At 47.3% G+C, this 14,027-nt stretch overlaps 1 protein-coding gene across 13 annotated transcripts in view; it reads left to right on the top strand.

Moving 5' to 3' along the window:
• Nucleotides 1-14,027, top strand: part of SRRM4 (serine/arginine repetitive matrix 4) — a 508,596-nt gene that overhangs the window by 474,876 nt on the left and 19,693 nt on the right. For all 13 annotated transcript variants that reach the window (XR_002310702.2, XM_070475279.1, XM_070475274.1 and 10 more), the window contains 2 exons: nucleotides 2,407-2,505; nucleotides 5,316-5,472. Coding sequence is in view for 12 of the 13 variants with exons in the window: in XM_070475279.1 (XP_070331380.1) it covers nucleotides 2,407-2,505; nucleotides 5,316-5,472 (256 nt within the window). In the remaining variant the exon portion in view is untranslated. The remainder of the gene's footprint in view (nucleotides 1-2,406; nucleotides 2,506-5,315; nucleotides 5,473-14,027) is intronic.

Raw genomic sequence — 14,027 nt, 5'->3', positions numbered from 1 at the left:
CCCTGGGCTTAGAGCATGGAGATACTAGGGGAGCGCCTACCCCCAGCCTCGGTCCCCAGCTGGTCCTTGGTTTATAGCCAGTAGTAGAAATTCAAATCAGCCAGCACTGCCTGCAGAGTTCAGTTCCCAGCCAAATTAAAAGTAAATTTGGTTACAACCCACCTACTTTATACCCTTGCAAATGTTAGTGCGTGTGTTTTCCAATCAACTAATATTTTATCTCCCACCAAGAAGCTTCTAAAGTGAGAATCAAAGGCAATGGGATGAAAGTCAGTGAGCTGCAGGGGAGGGAAAAGAGGAAGCAGGCACAGAGGGAGGCGCTCAGTTTTGCTGGCCACCCAAGGTCAGTGCGAAAGAGGGCATTTCAGGCACCATCACGGGGGCCTGGGGAATGCTCCATAAAGAAGCAGCAGAGCTGTAAGTTAGCTCAGGGAAGAACTTCCTGATCATCAAGGTTGTTCAAGTCAAGTCAAGAGGCAGTCACTGGTCATCTGTGTCAAGCATATCTATGCTTCATCCTAAGCATAGATAGAGCATCTGTTCTCAGAGACATGAGCATCACTTGTCTGAAGGGCTGCAGTCTAGACAGTCACTAAGCAGGGCCTGGGCCCACACCCCAGGAGTTCTGGGAAAATCATCAAAAAAAAAAAAGAAAAAATCACTGAGGTATGGACTGCCTGCCTGAGGGCAGCAAAGTGGCTACCTTGCCCAGCACCAAGTCTCAGAAATCACAAGCAGGACATAAAAGAAGATTCTGAAAGCCAGAAAAACAAGAGTCAGGAGAGGGAGAAGCAAGAAACACGAGGCACCCCCGAGATAAAGGTGGTTGTCCTTGCCAAAACCCATGGTTAGTTAAGGCTGCGTTTAAACAGGGAACCACTGAGTAACTTGCTTCCACTTGTTCAGCGTCCCTTAGAGAGGCCCTAACAGGCGCCAGGCCCTGTGTGGGGCCCAAGGACAGAGATTAGGCAGACGTTCCTCCCAGTCTCCAGCACTCACAGTGTAGCAGGACACAGGGGAGACATGGGACAGGTCTTGGCACCACAGTGGCAGACGAAGCTCTGGGCATGGTGGGACCCCAGGTGCAGGAAAGAGGGCATGGTGGTGAGAGGAGGTTTCCTGTGAGAAGGATGGAGATAACCATTCTAGGCTGCAGGTCAGGCAAGTGGTTTAAATCTCTGTACCTCAGTTTCTGCATCTATAAAATGTGAATAATAAGAGAACCCACTTTGTGGATTGTTGTGAGGAGTAAATGAGTCCACTTAAGGAAGATGCTCAGAACCCAGTGCCTGACAGGCAGTATGTGTTACAGTTTACCTGCCATGACCATCATCGTCCGGACATGATACAATGTGGGAAGTGTGTAAGCCAGAATACCAGCACCTTGGTGTCCCTTGAGCCTTGCAAACCAGGACTGTAGATGCCATGCAAGCAGGCTGGAGAGCTAGGCAGGGGCTGGCTCCTGAAGCTGCCTGGGGTTCAAGGTCAGAGTTTGGACTTGACATGAGGACAGTGCAAGGGTTTTAAACAGAGAAGGGGTCACATGACAAGATATACCTGTGTAAGAATACCCGAGTCCTTTGTTGGGATAACCAAGTTACCTTTTAATAGAATCATCTCTAACCACCCCTTGGCTTCCTGACTTGACCCAAACTATTGACATTCCTTGTATGTCCCCAGTGACCACTGCCACTGCTATTGCTACTTCTAAGTCATCATTATTATTTAGAGAGAGCCAAAGTAAGTGGTAGTGGTGGCAGTTACACGTACTGTAATTCTTGTTGATAATGACATTTGTAACTCACTCTGAAAGTGGGCTTTTGACTCCATGCTAAGAATCCAGACTTAATTTTCCTGGTCTGAGTTACAGATTGGCAGCACAAAAGCCTAATGGATTCTGTAATTGTGTTTTGTTTGCCCCAAACAGTGTCTTTTTTTTTTTTTTAATGAGCTTCCATTTAAAATAGGAATAAATTACACAAAAATCTCCATTTCTACATTGACTTGAAAAGTTAGAAGATCAGGTACCACAGCACTCTTCTGGAGGCAAAGTCACTTTCTTTAGCCCATGCCCTCTGGTTCGTATTTTTTGAGTGCCCCACTGATTCACACATCGTGGTGTTTGACTGGCTCCTGAAATGGAGACTCCTGCCTTAGGCAAGGGAGAGGTGATGTGTGCAGGTGATGTACACTCTGCTTCCAGAAGAGCCCTGGGGATCAGGCTGTCTCCCCAGACGAGCCCCTCTCTGCTCGTTTGTGTTCCGGATGGCCAGTTACAAAGATGGGAAGTGAAGGTGATGCAGGGAGTGGGGGGGTGCATGACCGTGGGAGAGTTACTCAAGTGCAAGATCAAAACCTCTCTCTCTCTCCTCTGATTCCCTCCTTCTCATCCCCCACCCCCTCAAGATCACGAAGCCGGCCCCGAAAATCTCGCCGCCACCGCCATCACCACTGCCCCTCACGGTCCCAGAGCTCAGAGTCCCGCTCCTCAAGCTGCGACAGCAGGTAACCCCTGCCCCCAGGCGTCTCCTCACCCTGACCACAGCCCAGGGCCCAGCTAAGACACCATCACCATCAACTTTGCCTCCACAGTCACTGTTGGGGAAGCCGCTTTCCCAGCAGAGGGGCAGCTCCTGCCTCACACTTGGGCTGTCACCACTTCCTTGCAGAGGGGCTGCAGACAGAAGGACTTGCCTCCACTTATAGGAACAGCGGCCACAGGACTTGCTAACAGTGCTTCCATGGCCAGGTGCTAAGCACTCTTCATGGTCCACTGCATGATCCCCTCTGCAACCCTAGGAAGGAGGCACTATTGTCATCCCCACTTTAGGGATGAGGAAACTGAGGCACAGAGAGGTTAAGGAACTTGCCAGGCACTTAGCTGCTAAGGGACAGAGCTAGGCCTGAACTGGGGTGTCTGGTTCACTTGGCTGTCTCTCACTTGGGGTTGTTCTAAGCACAGAGAAGCTAAGCGACCTATGAAAGGCTACATGGCACAAGGTATCTCGTTCTGTGGCCCTTCCAAGCCCTCTTGCTCCTAATATTGACCCTCTTTATGCTGACACATTGGCTGCCCCAGCCTGAGCAGGGGAAGAGGCTCTTGTGGATGAGAAGAACAAAAAAAAGAGGGAGTAGGGCTTCGTGGATGTTGGTGTTTGAAATTGTTGAGACCATTGGCAATGTCAAGGGCCCCTTCATGGTACCAGGCCAGTTTCCGGATGTCAGAGGCCCCTTTATTCTTTCTTAAGTCCTTCTCACACTTGGCCTATGTAGTCACGTAGTCACCTCACCTAGGAAGATTTAAAAGTCTCACTGTCCTGGTCCCGCCACATTCCCAGCTAAGTCAGAATGTCTCCAGGAAGGAAGAGGAGGAAGAGAAATAGGAATCTAAATTCCACTCTGAACTGGGCGCTGTGCTGCAATTGCAAATGGATTCTGTCTCTTAATCACCCCGTCACACCGTGAGCCAGACCGGAGCTTCTCTGCCTTGGCTGCTCTGTGGTCGCTTTGGGAGTCTAGAAATACCAGTGCCTGGATCCCATCTCTAGACATTCTGATCTAATCCAGATGAGCGTGGAGCAGGTGTGAAAGCAGCCCCTGACATCGAGGCCTCTCCCCAGTAGCTGTGGTGTTCCCACATCACACAAGGCTGCTCTGTGATCCTGAGTGATCCAGACAAAATCAAGACCCTCTTGGAAGCAGGTGCAAGCCTGGACAAAACTTTGTCCACAACCCCAAAGTGACCCTGCATCTCTCCATTCTCCATCTTTACCAGTGATAGCCTTGACCTCAGTCTCGTCTCCCCTCCTTCTAGTTAGACTGGTGAAGACACCCAATCAGAGAATTACCTCTGTTCCCTGACATCATCCAGTCAGATCAAAGCCCCAGCTCTTTACAAGCTCCCCAGAGTCCCCGACCACATGCTCCTAATAGATTCTCTCTGACCACCCCCCACCCAACAGAGATGTCCTCCACTCGCCCATGGTGCATGTTCTCCATCACTGCAGGGAGCAGTAACGAGATGCTACAATGAGCACAAGGTGCCCCCATTGGCCTTTGTCCGGAGGGTGTTGACACATTAAGTTCGACCACATTATTGACATTTACAGCTGAGAAGCCTGTGTGTTGGTGGGCAGAGGGGCGACTGGCAGAGCTGGCGCCAGGACCCAGGTCTGTGTGACTCAGCCCGAGCCTGGGTGGGAGGATGGTGCAGATCCCGCTTGCAGACTCTCAGCGACCACACTTGACCCTTTCTAAGGCTTACCTCTTCCGAAAGGGGCACATAGCACAGGCCCTCGCCCCAGCCCTCCTGCTCTCACGTCTCCTGCCACTATTGCCGCCCGAGCTCCCCAGCACCTGTTGCGCTGAGGGACACTCCAGCAGGTGTGGGAGCAACCTGAGAGCTGGCCCTTGGGCCACTCAGTAGAAAAGTGAGAGGCCCTCAGGCAGAGAGGGACCCTCCAGTATGAGAACCAGAGGCACTGGTTCCCACAGGGCCCTCGTTCTGCCACTACAAGCTGTGTGATGTCAGGCAGGTTCCTAAACATCTCTGAGCCTCAGCTCTCTCATTTGGGAATAAGAAATAATACCTGCCCTGTCTGTCTTTGAGTTGGAGAGAGGACTGTGAAAGCACCTTAAGAAGGGCTTACAAATGCCATGAAAATCCATAAGGTGTTATTTTTATCACTACTGTGACTCAGAGCTAAACAGTAATGCCGAGTCCAAATACATCCTTTCTAAGGAGTCAGAGATTCCTTTAGTTTCCACCACAGACAGGCAGCCAGATCTACATCTGACAAGCTTGCAGAAGGCATTTTTGTCGTTTTCATCAGATTTTTTTTTCAAAAGTTTTGGGTGACAGTCAATAAGATGCCTCTTTTTCACAGATGGTGAAGCCAGATACACAAAGACACACAGATATAAGCAGTTACATTTATAGACAAACACATGAAAACACAGATGGACACACCCAGACGTACACACAGTCACGTACAGACACAGACAGGCAAGCAGAGAGATAATCACAGGCACACAAAGGACAGTAAACTGAATCAGGATCATTGGGACCCTTTCTGTCTTCACAGCTGCATCCCCAGTCCCCACAGCAGTGCCAGGTACATGAATACACATTTGTCAAACAAACAAATGAGAGAATAAATGAACACGGATGGGTGGGTGGGCAGAGGGATGCATACATAGTTTACGCAGACACACCTAAACACACTCTGCTGTCCTCAGATCCTATTAGTCCTTCAGTCACCTCTCTGCCATGCTCCCCATCAAAAAACCCTCAGATCTCTCTGCCCTGCATCTAGGCACCGTGGCCGGTCCCCCGAGGGAGGGCAGAAGTCCCGTCGAAGGCACTCTCGCCGCTGCTCCAAGACCCTCTGCAAGGCCAGTCCAGAGGCCCGGTCCAGCCCCCAACCCAGCCAGCCCCTCCAGATGCTCAGCTTCCTGTCAGCCAGGGGTGTAGTAAGTATTCCGCACAGCCTCCTCTGCCAGTCTTGGCCGGGACACTTGGGGGAGGTGGAGGCACAAGTTCAGAGCAGTGTATGACACATTTTAATTCAGTTTCGGGCAAATATCCCACTGGTTTCAGACCTCCTTCTTGATTTAACTGAATGGTCATTCACCAGCCTTTGGCAGCACTCAGCTTGGAGACTTGGCAAGTTGGGGTGTGTGTGGGGTGGGGGGAATGGGGAAAACCTGAAACACTGAGGCTCTTTATCAGGGGAATGGTGAAAATACATTTTGGTCTCCAGAGTGACATCTGCAGCAGGGCATGTGTGAGACATTGTAGGAGGTTTCTTTGGGGAAGAAGAAGAGGGGTCTTTGATGTAACAGAGGCACTGCAGCTTTGCAGTGAGGTCTGCGTCTTTGACAGCTAGGCTGCAGCACTGATGAGCAGATGGGATTTGATGTCACCCGTATTAACTTGGCCTTGAATATATATGAGAATTTTCCTCCAAGGAGGTGATAGAACTTAACCTCTCATAATCACACAAGGTCTCAGGGAGTTGAGGACTCAGCTGTCTTCACTAGTTGCTTCCACAGGTGGGACCAAAAAGCCAAGGCTCAGAAAGATGAAGGTATGGAGTAAAGCCATAGGGCAAAGCAAGAGTGAATACATTCGAAAAACTGGCCTTAAATGGGATCATGCAACAGTCCCTTTGGTCAGCAAGGAAGGTCAACTTCAGACAGTTTGATGCCAGGAAGTCTCCTGAGCAAAGCCTTTGGAGTTGGGTCTGAACTCAGCTTCCTAGCTGTGTAGCTTGGAGAAAGTCATCTAACCTCTTTGAAACTCAGTTTTCTCATTGGCAAATTTGAAATAATACCACTTCCATGTGGGGATTGTGGGGGATACCCAGTAACAGAAAGTATATGAAGGCCTTTTGTAGACTCTAAAGGGACAGACAAACAAACAGGAGGAGACTCAACATAGACGTAGCCTTCACTTACACCTGACAACTGGGAAGGGTCCTGTCTCCTCTAGCTAGGTGTGGCATGGATGTGAAAATTTCAGAGAGCTGCTCCCTTAGAAAGGATGAGCTGGAAGTAAGGAAAAGCTCTGAGGTTCTTGCTGGGAGGTCAAGGAAGAGAAGGTGATGATAAACATTGGTTGGATCTGGTTGACACAATAATTATATCCATAATGCATTCTGGGAATCTCTTCTTTACCAGTCAAGACATCTGTATCAACAAGGTATAATTCTGCCGTAATCTTCTGCCTTGCTGGAACTGTCCACAGCTCAGCCCAGGCCCTTCTTTTTGTAGAAGGAGGGAACCTACAGTTGCTCAGTATTTGCAGATGGTAAATGTTCATGTTCATTCTTCCCTCCACGAATGCCTATGAAAGTTCTTCCCAGTAAGGCAGAGTTCAGAGGCCTGGGCTCAAGACTTGGCTTGGCCAGACAAATCCTTTTACTCCTCCCAGCCTCAGCTTCCTCAACTGGAAAATAAGCATGATTATCACACCTGTGTCCCAAAGGAATTGTTGCAAAGGTAGAAGAAAATTTTAAATACAAGCAATAAGAGGTGGAAGAATGGTTTTAAGTTAGTGAAAGCCACCCAACCTCTTTGGTCACAGTATTTATGGCAGCCATTTGGTGGCACCAACTGACACTCTGTAAAAATACCACTGGGTGCAAATGGCTTGTATTCTCTCACCTGGGACAGTTTCCAAACCATCAGGTCCAAGATGTTGCAAAAAATTGAATGTTAACTGCCCCCATCCCCCCAAAACTATTGTCCTCCCACACCAGTGAGTGAGTTACCAGATTGGTCATTGGTTCTTAGGGCCCAGCCCCTATTAGAAGAGCAAAAACTCATCCATACCTAGAAGGCATAGGCCTTAAGAGCCCACCAAACCCAGTGCCCTGATTCCAAAAAGAGAATCTTTGAGAAATGCCTTCCAGGGGCTCCAGCAAGTCAGAGTTATTAAAAACATGAGATTATGATTTTGTGATCAAACCCTGGTCCCAAGTCAGGGGTAGTTATAATATTTAAAATTTTGTCAGCTGCAGTTTCCTCATCCTTCAGAAAATGCAGATAATAAACCTCTTCTTCAAAAACCTTGTTCAGGGGACAAAAGCAAAATAATTTTGTAAGCAGCTGAGCCTGGCACTTGGCACCCCTGTGCCAAGCAAATAGTAGATAGTGTCAGGGTGACAACATTCGAGATGCTGGCTCTGTATTTTCCAACTGTGGAGCCTTGAGCAAGTTACATAAGCTCTCCATGCCTCCGTCTTTCCCAAGTCTGCAGATTGAGGATAATAGTAAGACCTACCTCGTAAGAGGGATATTATAAGGATGCGACAACTCACTGTAAGCCTTGTAGACTGTAGCAGGTGAGTGGTAGGTCCTCTGTTGCGGCGGGGGATAGAAGTAACAGCAGTATTAACAGTGGAAGTGGTGATAATAGCAGCGACAATAGTAGCGGCACTGATAATAGTAATGGAGTAGTAGGAGTGGTTCCAGGCCCAGGTTAGTTTGTGGGGGAGTTGAGACCTCAGCTAGAAGCCCTGCTTCCCCTGCTTTCAGTTTCCTCCCATCCTTGACGGCAGCTGCAATCCAAATGGCTGGCCCCACCCTGCTCATGGCTGCCTGACTCCTGGGGGCATCAGACACCCCTCAAGTCTGGCCCTCGCTATGCCCTCCACACGGTTCTTTCTCATCCTGTCTCCTGCACAGGCACAGGTGGAGAGCATACCAGGTTGGGCCAAAGGTTTTCTGAGAGTCCAAGATTTTCCCAAACTCTCTGCTAAAGAGAACAGCAAAGTCACAGTCACTGAGTCACTTGTTTGACTACTCGTTCAAATCTACCAATTATCTACTAGGCATCTATAAAGCGTCAGTTCTGATGTAGCCCTCAGAATCCAGTGAATAAGAAATAGCCTATGCCTTCTTATAAAGAAGACAGACAAAACTGTAATGGAAAATACACAACAATGAATACTGAGATGGGATGGGGGTAAGGAGGCAGGGGAGGAGGGGATTGGGGTTCAAGTTAGGTTAGGGCAGAGGAGATGACAACTGGGAAACTGGACAATGGAAACAGGAATTGAATGCTGGAGTCAGGATGGAGACGGAATTCCAGCACAGGAAATGGGGTTCTGGAGGTGAACAGGAGCTGGAGCACAAGAGATGTCCTATGCCATGCATGGTTCCTGCCACAACTCATGGCAGGCATCTCACATGCACGGCTCTTTAAAGAATCAAGGATGGGCACATGACATCAAGGGGGCCTATTTACATATGTGAATATGCAAATAATAAATAAGCTGATGATAACTAGAAGTCCTCTTGCTTGGTCAGAGCCCAGATCCAAGTGGAGGGTCCCAAGGAGTCAGTCCTTTGTGGCCTTATTCATTTCTTATCTACACTCAGTCATCTCTGTTCAAGGCATTAGAGAGACAGATGAATAAGCAGGCTTCTGAATCCCAGAGCTCACGCTCTAGTCATCCACAGAATACTGAAGTACTGTAGGATAAATATTGTCATTAGGACTGAGACTGAGTCAGTATTTGAATACTTGCAAACCAGTTGACAAATAGACCCTGTCGCCACCCACTCTCCAGTCAACAAAGCCATCCCTTCCCTCCTCTGGTACCTCCTGGACCTTCTCACAGACCAGCAGCTAAACATTGGTACCTGGCAGCCCTTCAGTGCCAAGCCTGGTTATTTTCAGATGGGGCAGTACTCACACTCAACCAGTTGTTGAATATTTTCAATATCAGCCTTGGAGGTGATAGAAACAAGTATAATATGTAATAGGACCACAGAGGAAGGACCAGACAATGTCTAAGAGATCTTGGTGTCTGAGAGGACTTTATAAATAAAGGAACATATAAGTTGGGCTTTGAAGGATGAGTAGGAGCTCACCCAGTTGAGTTGGCTGATGAATAAAGGGAATGGTAAATACCACTACATGCCAGGCACAATCACATACTTTACACAGTTTTTTTTTTTCCCTCATTTGATTCACAAAATTCTTTGAGGTAGGTGCCATCATTATCACCATTTTTCAGAAGGGAAAACTGAGGCTCAGAGAGGTGAAATGACTTAAGTAGCTAGCCCAGTTAGGAGGAAGAGGAGCTAGTATGAATCATGGCTTATGTCTCAGAAGCTTACTCTGATAGCCAGAGGGCCAACTGGATGACAGAGAGGTTGGTGGCCCCAAAGTTTGGCCACACCCTGTCCCTATAGCAGAGAGTTCTCAGTTAAGTCTACCCTAACTGGAGGGGGAACTTAAAGGGGCTGATCAAGACTGAAGTTAGACTCAAGAGAAGGCTTCTTTTCTCCTCCTGCCTGCAGCAAGCCAGCAGTTTCCACATAATCCTTGTCAAGAAAAACTTGCACAGATAAAAAAAAAAAGCAGAACTTAGGCTCCATGAAAGAGGGCCTCATTTGTGAACAGGAGGGAGCAGGAGAAGACAGTGATGAAGACAGGAGCCCTGGAGCAGATCCAAACACTCCGGAGTTCTTGACCTCATCTCCCTGTGAGGCTGAGCCATAGCTCATGCTTCTCTGCACACCTACTGTGTGCTGTATTCTACATGTGTCCCCTCAAGTGTTTCTTATAACAGCCTTTCAAGGGGGTTTCCATTAGTATCCTTATTTTATAATGAATAAACTAAAGACTGGAAAACTTAAGTAAAAGGTACCTATTAAGTGGAGAAGTGAAGATTCAAACCCAGAACATCTGCCCTCAGGGTCCAGGTGCTTACTAACCTGACCTCCCTTATGTCATTTTATTTTGCTGGAGCTGTGTCCCAATCTATACCTTTAACTAACAATCATACCTACTTCATGGAGTAGTTGTGAGGGTGGAATGAGATCAGTTGTCCATTTAGTTTTGAAGCATACACTAAGCACCTACTATGTGCCAGGCACTTGGTGAGTAGCAGTGAACAAGACAGACAGGTTTCTGCCTTCATTAGCTTCTATTCTGTGAGCAAAACTTAGCCTGGTGCTAGGGACATAACAATATACAGTAGTTGCTAGTGTTATGATTTGTCATCATAATGGCTTAATTAAACTTGCTCCTGATAAACCCAGACATGGTATTTTTGAAACATCCCTGGCCTCAAAAAGTTTAAGTGTATCTAAGATCTCAGATGAACTTCAGAACAACTCTAGAAGAATGACAGGAAAAGCCTTCTGTTTTGCATACCAGGGGAAACGAGCCTGAGGGAGTATACATGGAGGGCCCAGCCCTCCCACCTCTGCCCCAGGTTCTTGTACATTCTGCAAAAGGCTTTGAGCCCTTGCTCAAACTGAGAGACTCACTATTCAGTTCCATTCATTGTAGTTTAGAGAGGAAAGGGACTAAAATGTGGGAGAAAGGGGCTGTGAGACTCAGGCATTTGTGGGACCAGTTATTCTTTTTAAATGGAAAATGGAATCACATTGTCAACTTTTACTTTTGCCAAGCAAGGATGGAAAAAAGAAAACCACCATTTTCTGTAATGAAAGGGACATGTACCAGGCAGAAGAGGGAGAATAGCCATGGCCTCAGAAGAAAGGATGAGACTTTAAGTCAAATGCATTTAGCTGGATGAAGAACTCATTCCATTGAACTTATTTTCTCATTTGAATTTGGACTGGTGAAAATTTTGCCTAACTGGATCCATGTAGAAATTTTCAAGAATGGGTAGGCTGAGGGTTATCAAGAGGGGCTTCTGAAAAAGGAGGGGCTAATGAGAAATGGTGAGGTTGAAGCTACCAGTCCCCTTCAGCTTCCCGATGGAGGGAAGAAGAGAGGAGGCTAGGCTCTCTCCCTGAGCCCAAGGTCAATTTTAGTGAACAGCCCGTTGGGACAGTCCCCCACCCCGCAGCCCTGAAGGGCTTTGTCATCTTCCCACCATCCTCAGCCTTTTTCCATCCCTCCCCCTCTCAAATGAACTCCCAACAGGTCAATGAATCCATTCTTTTGCTGTCTTCCTAATTAGTGTGCAAAGGAAGATGAACAACAGCGAGGAAAATAAACTTAATGTCTTTGTGAAACAAAGGGTTTAAAAAAGGGAGGGTGGGGAATAACCAGAACCCTCTAGCTAAAAGCTCTGCCATGCAGCTCTACATTCACATGAGAATTTCCGGTCCCCCATATGGCAGGGAGGGAAAAAAAATTTATAGCCGTCTCTCTCCATGGGGCCATTTGAAGCTCAGTAAATGGACTTGTTCAATTTAATTGGAATTCTCTTCTTGATTGTATTTTTGTAACCTATTAGGCCGTGCTGCCTCTTGATCTCAGAATTCAGCTGAAATTAAATTTTGAAGTGTAAGTGAGAGGTTGCCTTTTTTTCCCATTCTTGATTAAATAATGATTTGAAACAAAAACAATAAATAACAGTGCCAGCTTCCCTGGAGGGCTGAGAGAGACTCCCAGTGAAACACCAGGAGCTGGAGTTTGTGGTGGGGGGATTTAATTACTTATTAGAAAAATCCAAGTGTTGATGCTGAGTATATTAAGGAAAAAGAAGAGGCAAGCTTATAAGTTCAAATGAAAAAAAAAAAAAAAACAGCTTCACATTGGTGGGGGCTAAAAGAATAAAGGGAACGTACTCATTTGTTTAGTCCCAATGGCCATGAGTTTGTGAAAAGCAATCTGTCCTTTAAAAAAAATCTGAGATTGGCAATCATGGCTCAAAAGGGAAGAGTGTGTAATAGCTCTGGGGTCTGGATAGGGCTCCATGGCTCTGGTCTCCTGGTTCCTTTCACTGACAAAATCCAAGAGGGTTTGAAAGGACAGAGATGGGGAAGATGGGAGGAAGAGATGAAATATACAAGATGCACGATGTTTGTGCTGCTTTCAGATAGATTCCAGGTAGCAATGAACACTTAGAACAGAGAGTCACAAACTTAGATGTCTCAGGGGCCAGGCCACTAATAGATATAAGCAACAGGGACCCCATAAGGCCTGAGGACAGGAAAGCGCATGCCCCATCTAAAAGGGGCAGCTCCAATTACTCACAAACTGATTATTACCCAGCAGGAATGTCGACTCAATCTTGCCAGGTCCTCTTTAAGTTTCAGCATGAACTAGAAATGGGTTTGCTATGTGAGTATGCCCAACTCTACAATGTTGACACTTCCTTCAAATTTATTGGCAAACATAAATTTGTTTAGCCAATAAGTGGGCCAAAGAAAGCATAAGTTGAAACTCTGAAGCAAAGCATAACTTGGCCTGTCAGTTTTCTAGGGGTGATTTGGGGTGTTGAGACTGATGCTATCCATTTATGTCCCCTTCCCAACCCTACCCCACTTAAAATACTGCCAGTGTCCAGCTTCCAGGTATTGCTCTCTGGCTGCTAAAGACCACTTTGCTTGGCTGGGAGGCAGTTTGAAACTGCTGAAGAATTGACACCTCTTGGGGGCAACCTTTAACCCATGAGTGGTGAGGAACTGGTGTATAAATATCCAGCTCCCTCCTTGGTTGAGATGAATTCTGGAGCCAGTTCTGTCCTCTCTCTTTTCTCTCCCCCAGCTCACTGCCCCTCAAATAAGATTCCTTGGTCTCAAATAAACTGCCAGCACTCAAATTCCTGTCTCAATTTTTAGGAGAATCCACATGGAGACAGGTGTTATTTCACTTTGTGATTAAACAAATTTTACAGGGGCTGAATTTTTGTGCAAAGCCCCCAAAATAGGCCTTTGTGAAGACATGGAAAGAAGGACACGACTGAGATGGAGGAAGGGTTCAGAGCGGACCTCAGAAGAGAAGCTTGGTAAGAGGGTCGCAGGCCTTATCTAGGGGTCCCCAGTACTTGAGTGCATTTTTCCTGCACAAAAGTGGGTCTAGAAGGACTCCTCCCAGTGAGCCTCTTGAGGACCGTTTTGCAGCGAAGATGGGGGATATAGGAGCAGAGAGCAGTTATGTGCATAGAAATTTCCAAGAGATGAAGAAGAAGATGAACTGTGAGAGGCCTGTTATCAAAATGAAAGACAGGGAGGAGCAAGGGGGGCCATCCTGTCATGTCAGGGTCCAGTGGGCAACAGTTTGCCTCTTACATGGCAGAGCAGGAGTGAGTATCTGACGAGGAAGGAGACACTTAGGGACAGGAGGCAAGAGCACAGAGGCTTCTGTTGTCCGCCTGTCATTATGTCCTTGACGTGAAGGGCTCCTCTGCATTGTCATGGCACCCCCTTATACACACACACACACACAGACACACACACACACACGCATGCACACACCCCCTACAGTCCGCCTTTGGCCCCCCTGAGCCCCTATATCTTCTCTCCTCTGGAGAAGGAGGAATCCAAGACTCACAGGTCATTAAACAATCTGGACATCCCTAATGAGTTTATGAAAATATTTCTATCATCAGGAAACAGGGGCAGAGCCTGTCAAGACTGGTAAAGACACAGCCAAGTAGAGGTCACTGAAGGTAACAGAAATGAAGGTCTTTGGGCTACCACCTCTTCCCCCAACCCTCAAAGTAATCCTTAGAGCAGGTCAAACAGGTCAAGATTTGTGTATCCAGGCCCTGCCAGGCATGTCGTTGTGCTGGTTGTGCCCTGTCCAA

Source organism: Odocoileus virginianus, chromosome 12 (genome assembly GCF_023699985.2).
Source record: "Odocoileus virginianus isolate 20LAN1187 ecotype Illinois chromosome 12, Ovbor_1.2, whole genome shotgun sequence".
NCBI classification, from domain to species: domain Eukaryota; kingdom Metazoa; phylum Chordata; class Mammalia; order Artiodactyla; family Cervidae; genus Odocoileus; species Odocoileus virginianus.
This window is presented reverse-complemented; position numbering and strand designations above follow the sequence as displayed.